The 16,525-nt window shown below is 37.2% G+C and overlaps 10 protein-coding genes across 10 annotated transcripts; 6 read left to right on the top strand and 4 right to left on the bottom strand.

The window, feature by feature from the left end:
* Window positions 1-670: 670 nt before the first annotated feature.
* EV154DRAFT_555110 (nucleoside diphosphate kinase) lies at window positions 671-1,687 on the top strand. Its single transcript, XM_051605252.1, has 6 exons — window positions 671-710; window positions 769-798; window positions 853-960; window positions 1,023-1,062; window positions 1,121-1,451; window positions 1,515-1,687. Exons 1-6 carry the CDS (start codon window positions 683-685, stop codon window positions 1,653-1,655), a joined length of 678 nt encoding a protein of 225 aa, XP_051453247.1. The 5' UTR covers window positions 671-682; the 3' UTR covers window positions 1,656-1,687.
* Window positions 1,661-2,148, bottom strand: EV154DRAFT_606074 (uncharacterized protein). Its single transcript, XM_051607515.1, has 4 exons — window positions 2,044-2,148; window positions 1,961-1,984; window positions 1,854-1,896; window positions 1,661-1,784 (listed from the first exon to the last, which is right to left on the bottom strand). Exons 1-4 carry the CDS (start codon window positions 2,089-2,091, stop codon window positions 1,702-1,704), a joined length of 198 nt encoding a protein of 65 aa, XP_051453246.1. The 5' UTR covers window positions 2,092-2,148; the 3' UTR covers window positions 1,661-1,701.
* Window positions 2,149-3,449, top strand: EV154DRAFT_471347 (peptidase C65 Otubain-domain-containing protein). Its single transcript, XM_051597874.1, has 5 exons — window positions 2,149-2,325; window positions 2,407-2,490; window positions 2,556-2,601; window positions 2,659-2,676; window positions 2,741-3,449. The coding sequence occupies exons 1-5, from the start codon at window positions 2,221-2,223 to the stop codon at window positions 3,289-3,291; spliced, it is 804 nt and encodes a 267-aa protein (XP_051453245.1). The 5' UTR covers window positions 2,149-2,220; the 3' UTR covers window positions 3,292-3,449.
* A 1,692-nt stretch (window positions 3,450-5,141) lies between these two features.
* On the top strand, window positions 5,142-7,580 carry EV154DRAFT_39613 (hsp70-like protein). The gene is made up of 5 exons (XM_051595185.1): window positions 5,142-5,247; window positions 5,336-5,646; window positions 5,736-5,840; window positions 5,911-5,991; window positions 6,052-7,580. The coding sequence occupies exons 1-5, from the start codon at window positions 5,201-5,203 to the stop codon at window positions 7,362-7,364; spliced, it is 1,857 nt and encodes a 618-aa protein (XP_051453244.1). The 5' UTR covers window positions 5,142-5,200; the 3' UTR covers window positions 7,365-7,580.
* On the bottom strand, window positions 7,488-8,874 carry EV154DRAFT_523109 (uncharacterized protein). The gene is made up of 4 exons (XM_051603068.1): window positions 8,711-8,874; window positions 8,363-8,635; window positions 8,096-8,308; window positions 7,488-8,040 (listed from the first exon to the last, which is right to left on the bottom strand). Exons 1-4 carry the CDS (start codon window positions 8,753-8,755, stop codon window positions 7,972-7,974), a joined length of 600 nt encoding a protein of 199 aa, XP_051453243.1. The 5' UTR covers window positions 8,756-8,874; the 3' UTR covers window positions 7,488-7,971.
* Window positions 8,875-9,054: 180 nt separating this feature from the next.
* On the bottom strand, window positions 9,055-10,351 carry EV154DRAFT_523105 (inorganic pyrophosphatase). Its single transcript, XM_051603067.1, has 5 exons — window positions 9,957-10,351; window positions 9,675-9,888; window positions 9,391-9,616; window positions 9,270-9,324; window positions 9,055-9,206 (listed from the first exon to the last, which is right to left on the bottom strand). Exons 1-5 carry the CDS (start codon window positions 10,116-10,118, stop codon window positions 9,129-9,131), a joined length of 735 nt encoding a protein of 244 aa, XP_051453242.1. The 5' UTR covers window positions 10,119-10,351; the 3' UTR covers window positions 9,055-9,128.
* A 1,418-nt stretch (window positions 10,352-11,769) lies between these two features.
* EV154DRAFT_428405 (uncharacterized protein) lies at window positions 11,770-11,952 on the top strand (the record flags this gene model as incomplete). The annotated part of the gene is made up of 1 exon (XM_051596411.1): window positions 11,770-11,952. A coding segment is annotated over one exon (183 nt), but the record flags the coding sequence as incomplete, so codon positions are not given.
* Window positions 11,953-12,290: 338 nt separating this feature from the next.
* On the top strand, window positions 12,291-12,878 carry EV154DRAFT_568194 (uncharacterized protein; the record flags this gene model as incomplete). The annotated part of the gene is made up of 4 exons (XM_051606063.1): window positions 12,291-12,367; window positions 12,424-12,550; window positions 12,615-12,799; window positions 12,863-12,878. 4 exons carry the CDS (start codon window positions 12,291-12,293, stop codon window positions 12,876-12,878), a joined length of 405 nt encoding a protein of 134 aa, XP_051453240.1.
* A 745-nt stretch (window positions 12,879-13,623) lies between these two features.
* EV154DRAFT_523098 (S-adenosyl-L-methionine-dependent methyltransferase) lies at window positions 13,624-15,037 on the top strand. The gene is made up of 4 exons (XM_051603066.1): window positions 13,624-13,790; window positions 13,846-13,916; window positions 13,976-14,195; window positions 14,303-15,037. The coding sequence occupies exons 1-4, from the start codon at window positions 13,731-13,733 to the stop codon at window positions 14,846-14,848; spliced, it is 897 nt and encodes a 298-aa protein (XP_051453239.1). The 5' UTR covers window positions 13,624-13,730; the 3' UTR covers window positions 14,849-15,037.
* EV154DRAFT_471334 (general substrate transporter) lies at window positions 15,038-16,515 on the bottom strand (the record flags this gene model as incomplete). Its single annotated transcript, XM_051597873.1, has 2 exons — window positions 16,243-16,515; window positions 15,038-16,176 (listed from the first exon to the last, which is right to left on the bottom strand). Exons 1-2 carry the CDS (start codon window positions 16,493-16,495, stop codon window positions 15,041-15,043), a joined length of 1,389 nt encoding a protein of 462 aa, XP_051453238.1. The 5' UTR covers window positions 16,496-16,515.
* Between the last annotated feature and the right edge of the window lie 10 nt (window positions 16,516-16,525).

Below are 16,525 nucleotides of genomic sequence, written 5' to 3'. Positions count from 1 at the left end.
AAACACATAATTCATGATTGTTGGAAAAGTAATCTATCTAGTTATTAAAAAAATAAAAAGATATTATGGAATACACTGTAATACATAGAACACGGCATAAATAAATTGGATAATACATAATCAAAAAGGTTTATTGATAATTTCTTCTACAACTAGTGAACATGCTTGTCTTAATCAGGTTTAGATTGGATATTGGTATCATTTATTTGAGGAATCAATCCTAATACAGGCATTATTTTGTTGATATTGTACAGTAGTTACATTGAATCATTCGCGATCTGACTTCATCATGCAACTTTTAAAAGTATATGATAGAAGAAGTGGCTATGCAAATGCATGAGTCCCTGCAACGTACTCTACAATTTTCTCAAAAGATAAAAGACAAGTATTAAATGCACTTCTGTAGATCAGATACTCAGCTTAGAAAGTTTTATACTTCAATTTACAAATTTTTCTTGATGAGCTATTTTGTGGTGGGATAAGCCTCTTTTTCGGAAAATCATTTACCATCTACCAACAAAATATAAAATTATTTGAAAATACTATTCCAGGGAGTGAACTAAGAATTGATTGGGCATGGGTAGGGTTTATTTTTAGAACCGTACACTTGAAATAAAAAAGGAACACCGCGATCCGCGACTAGTTTTTTTGTTTCTTTCTTTATCTTTTTCAATTATAAAAAATGTTCGCCCGTACTGCCATCCGTTTCGGTAAGTGAGACAAAAAAATGCGATTTTTTTTTTGATTTATTAACATTTCGTATAATAGCTGCTAGACCCGCTGTTGCCTCTATCAAGGGTAATATATAGACATGAAACTCAAAATGTGCTTCATATATTAATCTTTTATTAGCCCGCACTTTTGCCACCTCTGCCCGTGCCACTGCTTCTCCTCGTGTTGCCATGATGGCCACTGCTGGTGTTGTCTCTGCCACTGCCATGTCTTATGCCTACATGCAAAGTAAGTATCTGCTATAGAATAGACGCGTTTTTAATAGAAAACTAATGATGTTGGTATCATAGCTCCCGTTGCTGCTGATGCCAAGCCTATTGCCGGTGTCAAGTAAGTGCCTTTTATGAGGGAGGTTTACGTCATATAGAAATTGACACGTCATTTTTAGGGGTACCAACTCTGAACGTACTTTCATTGCTATTAAGCCCGATGGTACTCAACGTGGTTTGGTCGGTAAGGTTATCACTCGTTTCGAAGAACGTGGTTATAAGCTCGTTGGTTTAAAGGCCATTGCTCCCTCTAAGGAGATGGCTGAGAAGCATTATGATGACTTAAAGGCCCGTCCTTTCTTCGGTGGTCTCGTCAAGTACATCTCCAGCGGTACTCCCGTCATTGCCATGGTTTGGGAAGGTAAGGATGTCATCAAGCAAGGTCGTGCCATGATTGGTGCCACCAACCCTCTTGATGCCTCTCCCGGTAGCATCCGTGGTCAATACTGTGTAAGTTCAATCGTATATCCTTCCTATGTCTTTACTCACTCACTCACTCACGCATATATATAGATCTCTGTTGGCCGTAACATTATTCACGGTTCCGATTGTTTCGAAGCTGCTGAAAAGGAAATTGGTTTGTGGTTCGGTAAGGCTGGTGAGCTCATTGAGTGGACTCCTGCCAACGTTGAATGGGTTCAATCCGACAACTAAATTATATCTTTCAATTTATAAATAATAAATGCTTTTTATTTTTGTTTTATTCTTGTACGGGCTCGCTGGGTGGTTCCATTTGCTTAACGCTGCGTTCTAAAGTATCAATTCGTTTAGACATTTCTTCCACTATGTATAAATATATATATAAAAAAAAAGCGTGTTAAACCAATGAATACACTGCAAGAAGCACATTACATTTTTTGTTCATATTGTTGCTGACATCATCTACTTTGGATTGCTACGTTTGAAAAAAGTATACATTAGTTTTTTACGCGCACACTTAGTTTTGCCGTCTATTTTACAAGCTTATCAGCCACACTAAGAAGCTACAAAATGACAATCAAATTATGAGTTCCTTGTTTGCAATCTTGTACAACAAATTTACATAGGCAGCCATGTCGTCGGATGTATTATCGACACTGGGTGTACTCATCAAAGTTAATAAGGAAAGGGTAAAAAAAAAAAATATTTAATTTCGATCCTGCGGGGCTTTGGTTCTTATTAAAAAAAAAGCCACGTAATTATATTTCGCAAGTTCTTTTTTCTCTTACTACTCAAAACAATGTCTGCCTCAACAGAACCACCTAAAGCCTCTGAAGAACCTGTTCTCTCTGACGAACTCATTCTTGAATTTGAACAACAAATTAAAGACGAAGAAGCACAAAAGGTACACTTCATTCCAATTATAAAAGAAAAAGGAAGTACCCCTTATTTGCATGCTCATCATTCTTTTATTATGTATACGTAGATACCACTTGTATGTCAAGAAGAGCCCATTAGTCGATTAGTTGAAGAATATAAAGACAATGAACCCTTTTTGAAAAAAATCAATGTAAGAATAACAGACCTCCTGCAACCCAGAAATAAAAAATCATGCTAATTTCTAAATTTTTATAGAATCTCAGCAAGGAACACGATAAAATCCGAAGATGTCGCGGTGATGGTAAGTCATACATAAAGAGTTAAAGCGTTTCAATGTGTACTCATTCGATGTGATTAGGTAACTGCTTCTTTCGAGGTAAACTCCATACATACAATGTAAACTTTCATCTATTAACACTTCTTTAATTATTTTATTTTAGCATTTGCATTTGCTTGGTTCGAAAGTGCATCAAAGAATACCGACTTGTATGCCGCTCGTCTTTCCAAATTAAAAGAGACGTGTGAATTATTAGAATCTAGTGGGTTTGAAAAACTAGCCTACGAGGATTTCTATGAAGTCACTTTACAACAATTCGAACAACTTAATATCAATGATCCCGATATGTTACTCGTCGCCTTTCAATCTGCTGAATCCAGTAACGCTATTGTCATGCATTTCCGTTTCATTGCTTCTGCCTATCTACGCATCCATGATGCCGAATACGAACCTTTCTTGATAGATGAAATGATTTCAATTCAAGAGTTTTGTTCGATGCATGTCGAGGCCTTTGGAAGAGAATCAGACCATTTACAAATTATTGCCCTCAGTAAAGCCTTGGAAGTGCCCATTCAAGTCGTTTACTTGGACGGTGGTTCAAACGATCAATGTGCAGTTCATGAATTCTGGCCGGAAGAGGAAGATAAATCAAAGACCCCAATCAAATTAATTTACAGACCAGGTCATTACGATATCTTGTATAGCAATAAATAATCGATATAAACAGCACTAGCCAAATATGTTAATTAACAAGTTATGTTTGCATATACACCTTACACACAATGCTTGTAAATATCCTGTTTTTTTATATTTATATTATTCTACCTCTATATTTATAGTATAATAATAAAGCACTTAAATTTATCGCACGCAACTCTTCAATACTTGTAATCGATACTGAAAAGATGTTGTATGTTCATATTTTATTACTCCTATTTCTCAACGCCATCTGTTCCGATGAGTATATCTGGCCCTGACAAGCTATCAGCCTATCTATAGTCATGATCTGTCTGCGAAGAAAAAAAAGACCTACTTTAACGCATTGGTTTTGCAGTTATAAGAACTTTTCTCGGAGCTAACTCCCAACCTCCTCATTTCACTAAATTACAAGAACACAGGAACAAGCCACGCAATCAATAAGAAGCCTATTTCAGAAACAAGAATGCCCTCCAGAAAGTAGAACCTTCATTTTGAAATGTTGATATTAACTCCCTGTAACCCTTTCATGACTAGTATGTTGGGACGAGGAAAGTTCTCAATCAACCTGGATACTAGTAGTGAGGCGTAAAAATACTAACAGGACCATTTCCAGAAATAGCCATGACCACTTTCTACGTTGTTATTTTGAAAGAAAATCAACTATATGGAGTCTCAAAATATATATTTTGGGCTATTGTTTTAGTTAAAATGAAGGACCCACGCTTTTGAGGTTAATTTAACCTTTTTAAATCATTTATTATCACAATTACATCCAGTTCTAGTCTTGAAACGCGAATATTATATTTATTACCCAGGTATGTTAAGGAGGTTTATCGTCAAAAGAATAATTGCATTTAGCTTAAACTTAACTCTATTTGAATCACCAAGTAACATAATGACATTTAGGTCTCCTTGGTTGAAAACAATCGATTATATAATAGCTCGTTTTGCTACGCTAGGCAGCATATTTTAAATCTCGTTCATTTGATTGTGCGCTTGAATGGAATAACAAAGGCGTATTATTAAAAGGAGTCTGCCCATGGTTGCTATACTTGTACTAAGCTCTGTTCTCTCTCCCAGTTCCTATAAATAATTGTATCAATGCGTATGATATGCAAAGTAACCCCAGGAGCTTTCTCGTAAACACTGTCATTCCTTGCTACAGCCAATTATGCAGAGGTATCGTGTTACACAGCATAGTACCTTTCTTACTAGTATTCGTGTCATTGATTCTCTTCAATTCTTGATTTCATTATATGACATACCAGGCGGTGTAATACTTTTTTACCTAATGCAACTTCAAAGAAATTCTTATTCTTACTGCCAAGAATTCAATATATAAAGTTGATCAGCATATGACATTTGATTGTACGTTTAAGCGATAAACTATGGCTGTAAATTTCTCACGTTATATACCACAAACATGGTATTTTAAAAAAGAAAGGCCTCATAAAAGTATCAGATATATCAATGTTGATAAAAAGACAATTACGCTGACATAATATGGAGTCATATGAAAAAAACACACACAATAACATATAGTTGTCAAATATCACATGTCTATCATTTTTTTCTTTGCATCACGACATTTTATCTCAAACCTCAACAATAGGACACTTGATGTGTTATGTATAGCAATATATCAATGATATCAGTCGCACAATAGCATATTCTCCTCATCAACTTATTGTGCACTCTTGATAGAGTCCATCTTCCCAAACAATCCGTGTAACTAGACTTTTTTTTTTTTTTTTTTTGCGGCTTTTTAGTGGCTTTGAAGTCCGGGTCGAAAAAGTGACTATGAAAACCTTTGGTTTGTTAGGTTTTTGGAAATTTTTTTTTTTGGGCGGTATAACAAAAGAGATAGGAAATTGTTTTCAGTTTGTTCTTTCCTTTTGAGCTTTTATATCTAACTTTATAAAAAATGTCTGCTGAATACGAGGGTGCTATTGGTATTGATTTGGGTACTACGTAAGTATATCATTAATGAAATGATTTTGAGTGAGATAAACATAAGAGAACGTTGATTTCTAAAGATCTACAAATAAAATTATTACAGCTATTCTTGTGTTGGTGTTTGGGAATCCGAGCGTGTTGAAATCATTGCTAACGAGCAAGGTAACCGTACTACTCCTTCTTACGTTGCTTTCTCCGATGCTGAACGTCTCGTTGGTGATGCCGCTAAGAACCAAGCTGCTATGAACCCCAAGAACACCGTCTTTGATGCCAAGCGTCTCATCGGTCGTCGTTTCGATGACCCTGAGGTTAAGGAAGATATGAAGAACTGGCCTTTCACCATCGTTGACAAGAACGAAGCTCCTTTCATTCAAGTCGAATTCGAGGGTAAGACCGTCTCTTACTCCCCTCAAGGTAATATAAGCAATAGACAAAAAAAAATTTTTTTTTGTCCATGAAAAAAAAAATTGTGACCGTTCAACTAAAATTTTTTTTCTCCACAGAAATCTCCTCCATGGTTTTGATCAAGATGAAGGAAATTGCTGAGGCCAAGCTCGGTAAGAAGGTCTCCAAGGCCGTTGTCACCGTCCCTGCCTATTTCAATGACAGTAAGTATAAATTAAAAAGTGCGACATAGAGTGCAAAGACGACATATTTCTAACATGCCTTCTCTTAAAGGTCAACGTCAAGCTACCAAGGATGCCGGTACCATTTCTGGTCTCGATGTTCTCCGTATCATTAACGAACCCACCGCTGCTGGTAAGAACGCTCAAACAAAATTATTTTCATTAGTTAGAATCTAACATAAACCTCTTTTAGCCATTGCCTACGGTTTGGATGCCAATGACAAGAAGGAACGTAACGTTCTCATTTTCGATTTGGGTGGAGGAACCTTCGATGTTTCTCTCTTGACCATCTCTGGTGGTGTCTTTGCTGTCAAGGCCACTGCTGGTAACACCCATTTGGGTGGTGAGGATTTCGATAACACTCTTGTCAACCATTTCGTCCAAGAAATCAAGCGTAAGCACAAGAAGGATATCACCGGTGATGCTCGTGCTCTCCGTCGTCTCCGTTCTGCTTCCGAGCGTGCTAAGCGTACTCTTTCTTCTTTGACTCAAACCACTGTCGAAGTTGACTCTCTCTTCGAAGGTGTTGATTTCCAATCCAACATCACTCGTGCCAAGTTCGAGGAAATCAACTCTGTTGCTTTCAACGGTACCGTCGAGCCCGTCGAGCGTGTCCTCAAGGATGCCAAGATCGATAAGAAGAAGGTTGACGAGATTGTCCTCGTTGGTGGTTCTACTCGTATCCCCAAGATCCAAGCTCTTCTCCAAGACCTCTTTGACGGTAAGGAGTTAAACAAGTCCATCAACCCCGATGAGGCTGTTGCCTATGGTGCCGCTGTCCAAGCTGCTGTCCTTACCAACCAAGCCGGTAACGAGAAGACCCAAGATCTCCTCTTGTTGGATGTTGTCCCTCTCTCCCTCGGTGTTGAGATGCAAGGTGGTATCATGGCTGTTGTCGTTCCCCGTAACACCCCTATCCCTTGTCAAAAGTCCAAGGTTTTCACCACTGCTTCTGATAACCAAACCACTGTTACCTTCCCTGTCTACGAAGGTGAGCGTTTGATGACCAAGGAGAACAACCTTTTGGGTGAGTTCTCTCTCTCCGGTTTGATCCCCGCTCCCCGTGGTTCTCCTGAGCTCCTCTGTACCTTCGATTTAGATGCCAATGGTATTCTTAAGGTTACTGCTCAAGATAAGACCACTGGTCGCAAGGCTGATGTTACCATCTCCAACTCCACTCGTCTCTCTGCTGCCGATATTGACCGTATGGTTGAAGATGCTGCCAAGAACGCTGATGCCGATAAGGAGCGTGAAGCCGTTGTCCAAGCCAAGCAAGATCTTGAATCTTATGTTTACCAAGTCGAGAACAACATCTCTGACCCTAACGTCAGCATGAAGCTCCGTCGTGGTGACCGTGAGTCCATCGAGACTGCTCTCGCTGAGGCCATGGAACTTATGGAAATCTCTGCTGAAGATGCTAACGCTGATGAGCTCAAGTCTGCTCAATCCAAGCTTAAGCGTGTTACCACTCGTGCTTTCGCTCACGTTTACTCTCAACGTCGTTAAATCACTTCTTTCCATTTGTACCTTTTATCTCTACCCCCTTTGTTCTTATAAACATCCCCACATATAAAAAATTCATTTTTGTTTAAAAAAAGAAGTAGGTTTTTCTTCTTTTTTTTTAATATAGTTAAATAAAAAAAGCGTATCAAAAACTTATACTTTTCGTCTTGTTTGTACCCTTGTGTGTGTTGACAGGGCCCCTTTTTGGCACTGAGTTTTAATTTTGCTTAGCGGCGGGGTAACCTTGGCACCGATTCCTGTTCTGAAAAAGGTATTTGCAATGCGTGTTTCCATGGCAATACAGAAAATAGTTCTTGTGGGACAGATCTACCGAGGCACGGTCTTGGTCTCAAATAAATATTTACAATGCGGGTTACACACTTTGTGGGAGAACAGAAAAGACGCACACAAGAGAAAAAAGAAAGACATGCATATTTAAAAATATATGTATAAAAAAAAAAAAAAAAAAGAGGATAAAAATTGAAAAAAAAAAGTAAATGCGCCAAAAAAAAAGTGGAAAAAAAAAGTGAGGGTTAAAGAAAGGAAGGTAAAGATATGTAATGGGGAGGGAAATAATAATAATGTGGAGAGGGATAAAAAATATTTGTGTTTAGATGAATTCAACATATGTTTCAGGAATTAAACCAGTTTCATCTTGTACATCAGCAACTAACCAACCCTAATTAAAAAAAGAGGTAAGTAAAAGTAAAAACAGAAAGAACTTATAGACTTACCGGGCATTGACGGTATTGGACCCATAATGTCTGTCCCTGCTTCAATGGGAGTTCATACTCAGTTTCTGGTGTAAAGTCAAAGAGGGCTCGAGCATCTCTACCGTTGAAATCAGGCGAAGATAGAGACATTGACGAAGATTGGTGTTTGATGGCTTTTCCATGGTGATATGGGTGATCGATGGGATACGCAAAGTCTCGGATGACCACCACAGACTATAAATATAAGGTTTAGTATGTATGTGGGCTAAGCTAAAAAGAAGAGCTTACCTCTTCTTGGGGTAAGACAATGATGGAGGCGGCGGTAATCTCCAAAGGCTTTAAAGAGACATGTTTTTGTATGGATTTGATGGAGGGAGGAGATATGATGGAGGAATTGGTCTTGTTATCCTTGTTCATCAAGTGATAATCGTCATTATTATCGTATTCAACCACAATGATATTATTGTCGTCCTCTTCATCTTCACTACTTGAACATGAACTATCTTTCTTGTTGAATTTATTGCGGAAATGTTTCTTTCCCATTGATCCCTTGCGAGTAATCTATTATTATCACACAACAATTTCCCCAATCAGTTATTCTTCTTCGTTTCATTTTTATTATCATGTACTATTTACCTTTTTCAACAAGAGTGCAAATGCAATCACTGTGTTCAGGCTCATTTTTTATTTTTATTTTTTATTATTTAATATAAAGGAAAGGAATGGGTTATTTTAAATCTAGTCTTTTTTTTTTTTTTTTTTTTTTTTTTATTATTTATTTGATAATTGATTGTATCGTTTTTTTAAAAAAAAAAAAAAAAAAAAAATTGGGAAAAACAAGACAAATAATAAAAAAAAAAAAAAGGATTCTAAAAAAAAAGAAGAAAAGAAGAGAAACGATACAAAAAGAGATAATAAAAAAAAAATTGGTAAATAAGGGAGGGAAAAAAAAAAAAAAAAAAAAAAAAAAAAAAGGGGAGCCCAAAAAATGGTAAGGAGCGTTTAATACATTTTGTGTTCCAATCATTTATTTTAAAGTTTTATTGTATCTTTTTTATAGATTTGCCTTCAAGAAATACCACTTGTCATCCCTTTCATTCATCACGACAGGCTTTTTAAACTTGCTCAATGACTATTATAAAAATAAAGTTGGTCATGGAAACGGTCTCTAGGGAAATATAAACTAAAAGCATACCTTGTTATCCTTGTGTAACGTCTTGTATGGTGAATTTTCGACGGTTACATTAGCCCTATTATTATTTTTACTCTATTAAGATTTCTATTTTGTGTAACGAACGAAAATATATATACTTTACACACTAATATCGTAGGAGTCGCCTTTGGAAGGTATCTTGCCTTCGATTAACCTTTTCCATGCCTCATGCGTTTCATTCACAATAGACTCGGCATACAATTTACCTTTGCATTGTCCACCAAATGCAAATTCATTTGGCCGTTTGCCGTCAGGGATTTTGTAAATTTCGAACCAGTGATGCGTTGCTTTAATCAAGTCAGGAAAGTGTTTTTCAACGTCATTAATGTCTATGCATAGTGGATATTAATAACAATATTCACATTACGTAATTCAATAGGCATATACCGTTTAATTTGTCCGCCATTGGGTCACGAATATCGATGGCAATTAATTTCCAATCGGTTTCTCCTTCATCTAATAAAGCCATGACGCCAAGAATCTTGACTTGTTTTACTTGGCCCACATGTGCAATTTCTTGCCCAATCTCACACACGTCAATCGGGTCATTGTCTCCCTTGGCACCTGTATCCTCTGTAACCACAGTGGGGTCTTCCCAAGTCTATCGTCACGTTCGACTTGGTTAATTGTCATCATCATCATTATCACCAGCCTATTATTATACTTTACTTGGGGTAATGCGCCATAGTTCCAAATATAGCCCTTATAAGGGAAACAATTGCGTACAAATCTCACCTTACCCTTTTTGACATCTTGCTTGATAGGATTATACTTTTCTCCTGTCGCAATTTCTAGTTTAGCGTTACTCCAACGAGGAATCTCTACCACCATATTAACAATCTTTTTTTCCGCATCGGCATAAAGTGGAATGTCATGAAAAGGTGAAATTATCTTTCCATTTTGTTCTAAATTCAATCGTCCAAGTTAAACTCTGTCATTTCTAATTGCTGTCAGTGTCCTTCATTTACCAATGTACACACGATGGTCGGTAGTAAATTCTTTGCCTACAGTATATAATTCGTAATCTGACATTTGTAAAAAGGAAAAACACTCAGAGGATACAACCAAGTTTTAATCCGAACTCCCCCTCGTTTGTATGGGAGGGTGTGTGGGTAAAAAGCGTGATTTTCGGTATATTAGTTTTTCCAATGCAAAACCGTCACCTCCGACCATGCTTGATTTGTTTGCTGATTTTGCCTTTTAAACATAGCATTCCACTCTTGATTTGTACGGTTAGAATAGAATAGAATAGAATAGAAGGCTTACCTGTGATAAATTAAATATTACAAAGGGAAACCGTTTTTAGTAGGCGATTGTGATTAGTGATTTGAATACATATGAGTTCAATCTAAATCTTCGCACATTGCTAATGAAATTTTAATCATGTTCTTTGTCGTATCGGAATCGCTCCGTCATGGTATATCACATGCTTATTACAAACAAGTACACTTTTGCACTTGACACCACTCAAAGAAAGAATATACAATTTATCAATGCTTGTGAGTGGAGCCATTCCTTGTTTATGAATAAGCAATTATCTCAGCTGGCATAAGCCTTGTTTATCATTCTCGTCGCCAATAAAACTTTCTCTTTACCTTTCCTTTTCTTCGCGACGCCATTTTACAACAAAAAGGCCAGTTCACATGAAAAGGTTAGTTAACAAGAGTTTTTATTTTTTAATCAAATACTAAAACACGACAAAGATTCATAATAGTATATGAAAAGCCGTGCCCAAAATTTCATGGGACACGGGTACAGCTACGGGTTATTGCTGTTGTATGGCGGAGTCTTTAAGACGTATATCCAGCTTTAGTCTGGGATCGACATAAGTTACATGCCATTCAATAAATTATGGTCGCCTTTTACTAACATAAAAGTCATATTTTTTAGTTAAGGCCGTAGTGAGTTTTGCCTGGGTCTATTTTAAAGTTTGGCTTAGAGCTTGGCCGTCTACAAAAAATAAACTGCGGCGAATTGAACATGAGCCGTAGTTTACTCATTGCTACAGGAAGTGGTGTCGTTTTATATATGTCGTTTTATATATGATACCGTAAGATAATGCGAGCAGTTTTTTTTACTTCAATCTAATTTTCTTTTGATAGGGCGAAAGAAAACGCCAATCTCAAGATTTACCAAAAAATGGTATAGTTTTTCTTCTTCTTCTAAATAATGTATACTACTGTAGCCCTTAAAAGTCACAGAAGGGGAAAACAATTACCTTTTTGAGCCACCCTCAAACCCCACCCAAAGACCCCACATGCCAAAGATTAGAAAGACGCAACCGGAAGCCTTGAAAAATGTACTCCTTTTTTTTCGAATGATTAAGCCCTAAAAAAATACCAAGATTCTTTGTCTGAACAAAGGCATAACAATCCACTCCGGTCTCTCTTAGCTATTGTTTGATAGTCTTGTACATTTGCTTGAGGATTTACGATGTGACGATTCTAATGAAATACCTTGGTCATAAAAGCCTGATTCCACTTCAACAAGCTTAGCACATTTATTTTTGGAGATAATCAAATACATACTTTGCTTGTTCCATTTTTTATGCAGATCGGTACACGTATTCGCCCAAAACCATGAGAGAACTCATTTTGTTGAAAGAGTTATACCATCATTGTTCGCGTTAGAGAAGCTTACCGGTCTTGTAGACTTTAAGTGGTGAGAAAAATACAAGAGCAATATTTTAAGAAGGAGTTTTTTTATTGATATCTTTATTATAGGTGTAAATCCCCATTCATGTCTTCACGTTTGATCAACCAACATGAATTCAACTATGATTACCGTTCTGCTCCGCCGAACAAGCTTGCCGGCACAAAAAGAAATAAAAAATAAGACATCCCTCAAGGAAAAGTATGTGATAATGAAAAACATGCAGAAAGCCAATTTTAATATATGTCTAATTTTTAAAAACGGTAATGTAAATTGCAAAAACGTTGACTCGTGATTTGTCTTCATCTATTTATCAAGAAGAAGAAAATAGAATGGTTCATTTAAGGGTAAATGCGAATTCTCGCTGATGCACCTGTCATCTTTAAGGCCTCAAATAATATGGAATTGATCATTGTCGAAGTTTCTAAGTACTATCAATCGTATAAATTATAGATACCTTCATTCTTAGCGATTCATTCTATAGTAACAGTCTCAAGAAACACATGACAAATTCTATCGAAAACTCTTGGAAGTTGATTGAGTGCAGTGTGTCGGCATTAAGAAAAGAAGCTGCACAATTTAAAGATGCTTCAAATCAGGCCGATCTCACTGTATTTAGCGGGGCTGCAGTGTATTAAGAGTATGTTACGATAAAAACGAATTCGTGACACAAAGACCTTCAAGAAGCCCAAGGTTTTCACGATTCTTTTTATTGCTACTCAAGTCACTCTTTCCGAGATGTCCTGTTTTAATGAAAGCAGTTGGAAATACATCGAAAAAAGAACAGTCAAACTTCCTACCACATGGGATGATCATATCTGTGTGGTGCCATATGTTGAGCTGTTGGCGACGTTGTTATTGTATGTTTAACCAACTTGTCATCAGGAGCATATGTAAGCATTATAACTGTTTTTTTTCTATAGGAAAGTGTACGATTAGCACAAGATATCGAGAAGCAGTTGACAAGAGAGAGCATAGGCGCCATACAGTATGATGGACCTTCAGTTCAGTCAATGCAGGATTCTTTATCATGTTAAACCCTATTTTTTATCCCATGAGTCAAGGTAGGCCTAATCCCTTTGGCCGAGTATTTAAGCGTTGGCCTCAATCGTATTTTAAAACCGAATGAGATGGTTGAGCTGTTGCCTTAATTAATTTGGACAAACTTATTTCTTCTGATTTTAGTTAAAATTGCCCTTGTGGTTGTACATTTAGAAAAGGTTTTTTTTTTGCAGTGTCTCTTTCCGTAGAATTTTTCTAGCACCAAAGGCTTTAGTTCTCAGTTGCAGAACTAAATCAGCCTAGTAAATCATACTATATTTAATTTCCCAAAGCAGATAGCTTTTCTTTAATATAAGTTTCGCAGAATATCATTATTGATAATATTAAATTTTGAGAAATTGCAGTCTGGTACTTACTAATCATTGATAATAAAGATATCAAGATTATATTTGTTTGGCAATAAAATGTTGACAGTCTATCAGTGTAATTTTTCGCGATACTACACTTCCTTTGGTAATAGGACAGTAGGACAGGTAGACAGAAACATTATACATCCTTAACAGAAAAAAGCTGTGATGCATCATTTCAATCAGTCATGAAACATCTGTGCACATGCTTGAATGAATTTTCCTTATCTACATGACTGCGCTTGGCTGGAATACATAAATAGATAAATTTCTCTCCTGACACAAAGGTATTTGCAGGAAATTTTTTAACTCTCAGTGTACGACCAGACTATAAATTGGCTACGCGTTTGTGAAAGTTTTTTCTTTTCAAAATTCATACATCATGGCAAACATTGAAAAGATTAAATTCGAGCAGAACCAGCCCTTGCTGACTTATATCGAGGTACCTTGTCTTTCATTCCAAAAGCGCAACGATTACTAATATATTCCACACATAGCAACTCCTTGAAGACAAGTTTTCAATTTCTTCCAGTGACAGAGTGCTTAAAGTCATCGAGATTGGGTGTGGGTAATGGTTTCATCTATTGTTTTTTTACCCCCAAGTTAAAAATAATATTTTTTATCTAGCTCTGGTGATTTCACTTTAATTTTAAAAGACAAGTTTAAAGATAAAGTGCAAGTTACTGCCATCGACCCTTCTGAAACAGATCTTGCTGCTGCAAAGGAAAAGAACGTTGATGCATCTGTCGATTTCCAACAATCCGACATCTTCAAGTTTTCATCCACAACACGATACGACCTCGTCTTGTTTACAAAGTCGCTTCATCACTGTATCCCTGTTGACCAAGTAAAAAAAAAAAAAAAAAAAAAAAAAAAAAAAAAAAAAAACAAATAGTATCCATCTTTTCTTATTGTTTTTTCTGACTGACTTTCTTTTTATTTCCGCTTTGAAAGGCTGTCAAAAATGCGTACAATTTACTTTCGGACGATGGCATCTTTTTGGCCGAAGAAATTTATTTGGATCGCATGCAAACAAAGGATACGCGTTGGTTTTTTGATCGTTTGGATTTGCTTTTAAAAACCGAATGTATGACCTCGTTGGAAGAAGCTGCTGCCAAGAATCAACCTTCGTATAAACCTATGGTTGCAAAATTATTGAACTCCAGCTTGCCCATCGAGGAGCGCTGGTTCCGACCTCACCATCATCATCATCACGGTGAGCATCACCATGGCGAGCATAAGCACAGCGAACATAAGCATGCTGAGCATAAGCACGCTGAGCACAAGCATGAACAACACAACCACGAAGAAGGACACACGCACCAACACCATCCTCATCAAGAACACAAAGAGCATGGAGAACACGAAAAAAAGGATTATCTTTCTGAGATCGTTGGTTCTTCTGCTGTGATTGATGCCATTACTGCCCAATTTGGTCAACAAAACATCACATTGACCAAAGTCCCTTACTTTTACCAATTCCTTGCCTTTTGCGGGTAAGTTTTAAATGATCAGACCTTTGTTATTCTCTATCACTTCTAACTGTTTTCATATCTATTTAGCTTGAAAAATATTCCTGTTTTACAAGAATTCTACAAACAAGAAGTACGGGCCGTGGAATCCGGTATTATTGCTCCTCTCGGTATTCACATTGTCAGTCATAAATAAATTTAAAAGTGATTTTTATTATTATTATTGAGAAAGCATGTAATCAATTTGTTCTAATGTTTTACCCTTGAGTTCCGGAATCCATGTAATACCTATCACGGTTAGAATAGAACATGCCGCCAAAAAGAAGTATACACCGGAGATGGTATAAGACAAAGCGTAAGGCGTGCAGTAAGTGATGGTAATGCTGCATGCCCAACTAATGGCATAGGTCAGTGAAAGTCCTTTAGCTCGGCAAGCTGTACTAAAGACTTCGGCCGTGTAAACATAATTTGCTACTCCCCATGTACCAGCAAAGGAAGCAGAAAACACATATATACAGACAATAATTACAGGCTGTGTCCCCTTTAAATGTCTGTATTCAAACATGAGTCCGACCACCAGCATGCATACTCCTGAAATGACTGAGCCTGTCATAAATAAGACTTTACGTCCCCACCGATCAATCCACCAGCGCAAGGAGCATGCTGTAAACACCAACGAAAGTAAACCAATCCCACCCGTCAATGCCAATGAGATAGAAACATCATCCAGGCCTGCATCCTTGAATATCTCGGGTGCATAATAACTAATCACAACATTGCCCGTGAAACAAGTGGCGACCGAGATAAAGAACGCATACAGTGTTCGCTTTCGATTCGACCCCTGAAATAACTCTATGAAATCACAGTCCTTTTGTTGTGGACTTGTCTTGATTTCTAAATAATCTCGGTGAGCTACCAGAGATGAATTATGCAGGTCCGTTAAGATCTCAATTGCTTCGGTTTCTCTCCCCTGATCAATCAGCCATCGCGGTGAGTAAGGTAGGAAAGTCAGACTAATGGCATAAAGGAAACAACATATCAATTGAAATAACCATGGTAACCGCCAGCTCCAATCACTAGTGGATAAATAACTCGTCCCAAATGTGATGAAATAACCTACCATCTGACCAAATGAACACAATAATGAAAATATACTAATCAGTCGACCTCGTATATCCGGTGGTGCAATCTCGGACTGGTAAAGAGGGATGGCATTGGTCATCAGACCCGTACCAATACCGCCCATCAGCCGACCTAGAAAAAGTGTCATGGCGTCTATTCCAATTAATTGGAAACTAATACCTAGTGACAATAAACCACATGAGACCAGCATAGACCTTTTTCTGCCAATGCCATCTAAAATTATGACGAAATGTATATTTAGTTTTGAAATGTAGAAATAGCGGAATATACAGAATTTACCGCAGAAATAACCCGAGAAGAAGGCTCCAAGCATAGAGGTCACGAGATAAGAAGCCAACAAGATACTTTGATAATAAGCTACTGAACCGTCAAGAAAGAAACGTTCTTGAAATACCGGAAGTGCTACGATACTAGAGATAGACCCTGTATCATAACCACAAATAAACCCTCCAATAGCCGCAATAATGGCATAAACATGGACCCATTTTCTTCCTCTCTTGGGAATTAATGGTGTCACCTCTGTGTCTGACATACACACAATTATTAGGAAAGAAAAAATGTT

Source organism: Mucor mucedo (genome assembly GCF_025094135.1).
Source record: "Mucor mucedo strain NRRL 3635 chromosome Unknown EV154scaffold_120, whole genome shotgun sequence".
Lineage (NCBI taxonomy): Eukaryota > Fungi > Mucoromycota > Mucoromycetes > Mucorales > Mucoraceae > Mucor > Mucor mucedo.
The sequence above is the reverse complement of the archived record's forward strand: the minus strand, read 5'-3'. Positions and strand labels throughout refer to the sequence as shown.

Bases quoted from the DNA above. Each gene is read 5' to 3' on its own strand.
- EV154DRAFT_523098 (XM_051603066.1), top strand. From the start codon at position 13,731: ATGGCAAACATTGAAAAGATTAAATTCGAGCAGAACCAGCCCTTGCTG. The intron at 13,791-13,845 runs GTACCTTGTCTT...TTCCACACATAG, and splicing joins CCTTGCTGACTTATATCGAG to CAACTCCTTGAAGACAAGTT. The intron at 14,196-14,302 runs GTAAAAAAAAAA...CCGCTTTGAAAG, and splicing joins ACTGTATCCCTGTTGACCAA to GCTGTCAAAAATGCGTACAA.
- EV154DRAFT_555110 (XM_051605252.1), top strand. From the start codon at position 683: ATGTTCGCCCGTACTGCCATCCGTTTCG. The intron at 711-768 runs GTAAGTGAGACA...TTCGTATAATAG, and splicing joins CCGTACTGCCATCCGTTTCG to CTGCTAGACCCGCTGTTGCC. The intron at 799-852 runs GTAATATATAGA...ATCTTTTATTAG, and splicing joins CGCTGTTGCCTCTATCAAGG to CCCGCACTTTTGCCACCTCT.
- EV154DRAFT_523109 (XM_051603068.1), bottom strand. From the start codon at position 8,755: ATGAGCCTGAACACAGTGATTGCATTTGCACTCTTGTTGAAAAAG. The intron at 8,636-8,710 runs GTAAATAGTACA...TGATAATAATAG, and splicing joins TTGCACTCTTGTTGAAAAAG to ATTACTCGCAAGGGATCAAT. The intron at 8,041-8,095 runs GTAAGTCTATAA...TTTTTTAATTAG, and splicing joins TCCAATACCGTCAATGCCCG to GGTTGGTTAGTTGCTGATGT.
- EV154DRAFT_523105 (XM_051603067.1), bottom strand. From the start codon at position 10,118: ATGGTGGTAGAGATTCCTCGTTGGAGTAACGCTAAACTAGAAATTGCG. The intron at 9,617-9,674 runs GTATATGCCTAT...CACTATGCATAG, and splicing joins AATGGCGGACAAATTAAACG to ACATTAATGACGTTGAAAAA. The intron at 9,207-9,269 runs GTATGCTTTTAG...TTTTTATAATAG, and splicing joins CGTTACACAAGGATAACAAG to TCATTGAGCAAGTTTAAAAA.
- EV154DRAFT_39613 (XM_051595185.1), top strand. From the start codon at position 5,201: ATGTCTGCTGAATACGAGGGTGCTATTGGTATTGATTTGGGTACTAC. The intron at 5,248-5,335 runs GTAAGTATATCA...AAATTATTACAG, and splicing joins GGTATTGATTTGGGTACTAC to CTATTCTTGTGTTGGTGTTT. The intron at 5,841-5,910 runs GTAAGTATAAAT...CTTCTCTTAAAG, and splicing joins CCCTGCCTATTTCAATGACA to GTCAACGTCAAGCTACCAAG.
- EV154DRAFT_471347 (XM_051597874.1), top strand. From the start codon at position 2,221: ATGTCTGCCTCAACAGAACCACCTAAAGCCTCTGAAGAACCTGTTCTC. The intron at 2,326-2,406 runs GTACACTTCATT...ATGTATACGTAG, and splicing joins AAGACGAAGAAGCACAAAAG to ATACCACTTGTATGTCAAGA. The intron at 2,491-2,555 runs GTAAGAATAACA...AAATTTTTATAG, and splicing joins CCTTTTTGAAAAAAATCAAT to AATCTCAGCAAGGAACACGA.
- EV154DRAFT_606074 (XM_051607515.1), bottom strand. From the start codon at position 2,091: ATGAGTACACCCAGTGTCGATAATACATCCGACGACATGGCTGCCTAT. The intron at 1,897-1,960 runs GTAAAATAGACG...TTTCAAACGTAG, and splicing joins TTAGTGTGGCTGATAAGCTT to CAATCCAAAGTAGATGATGT. The intron at 1,785-1,853 runs GTAATGTGCTTC...ATTTATACATAG, and splicing joins CAACAATATGAACAAAAAAT to TGGAAGAAATGTCTAAACGA.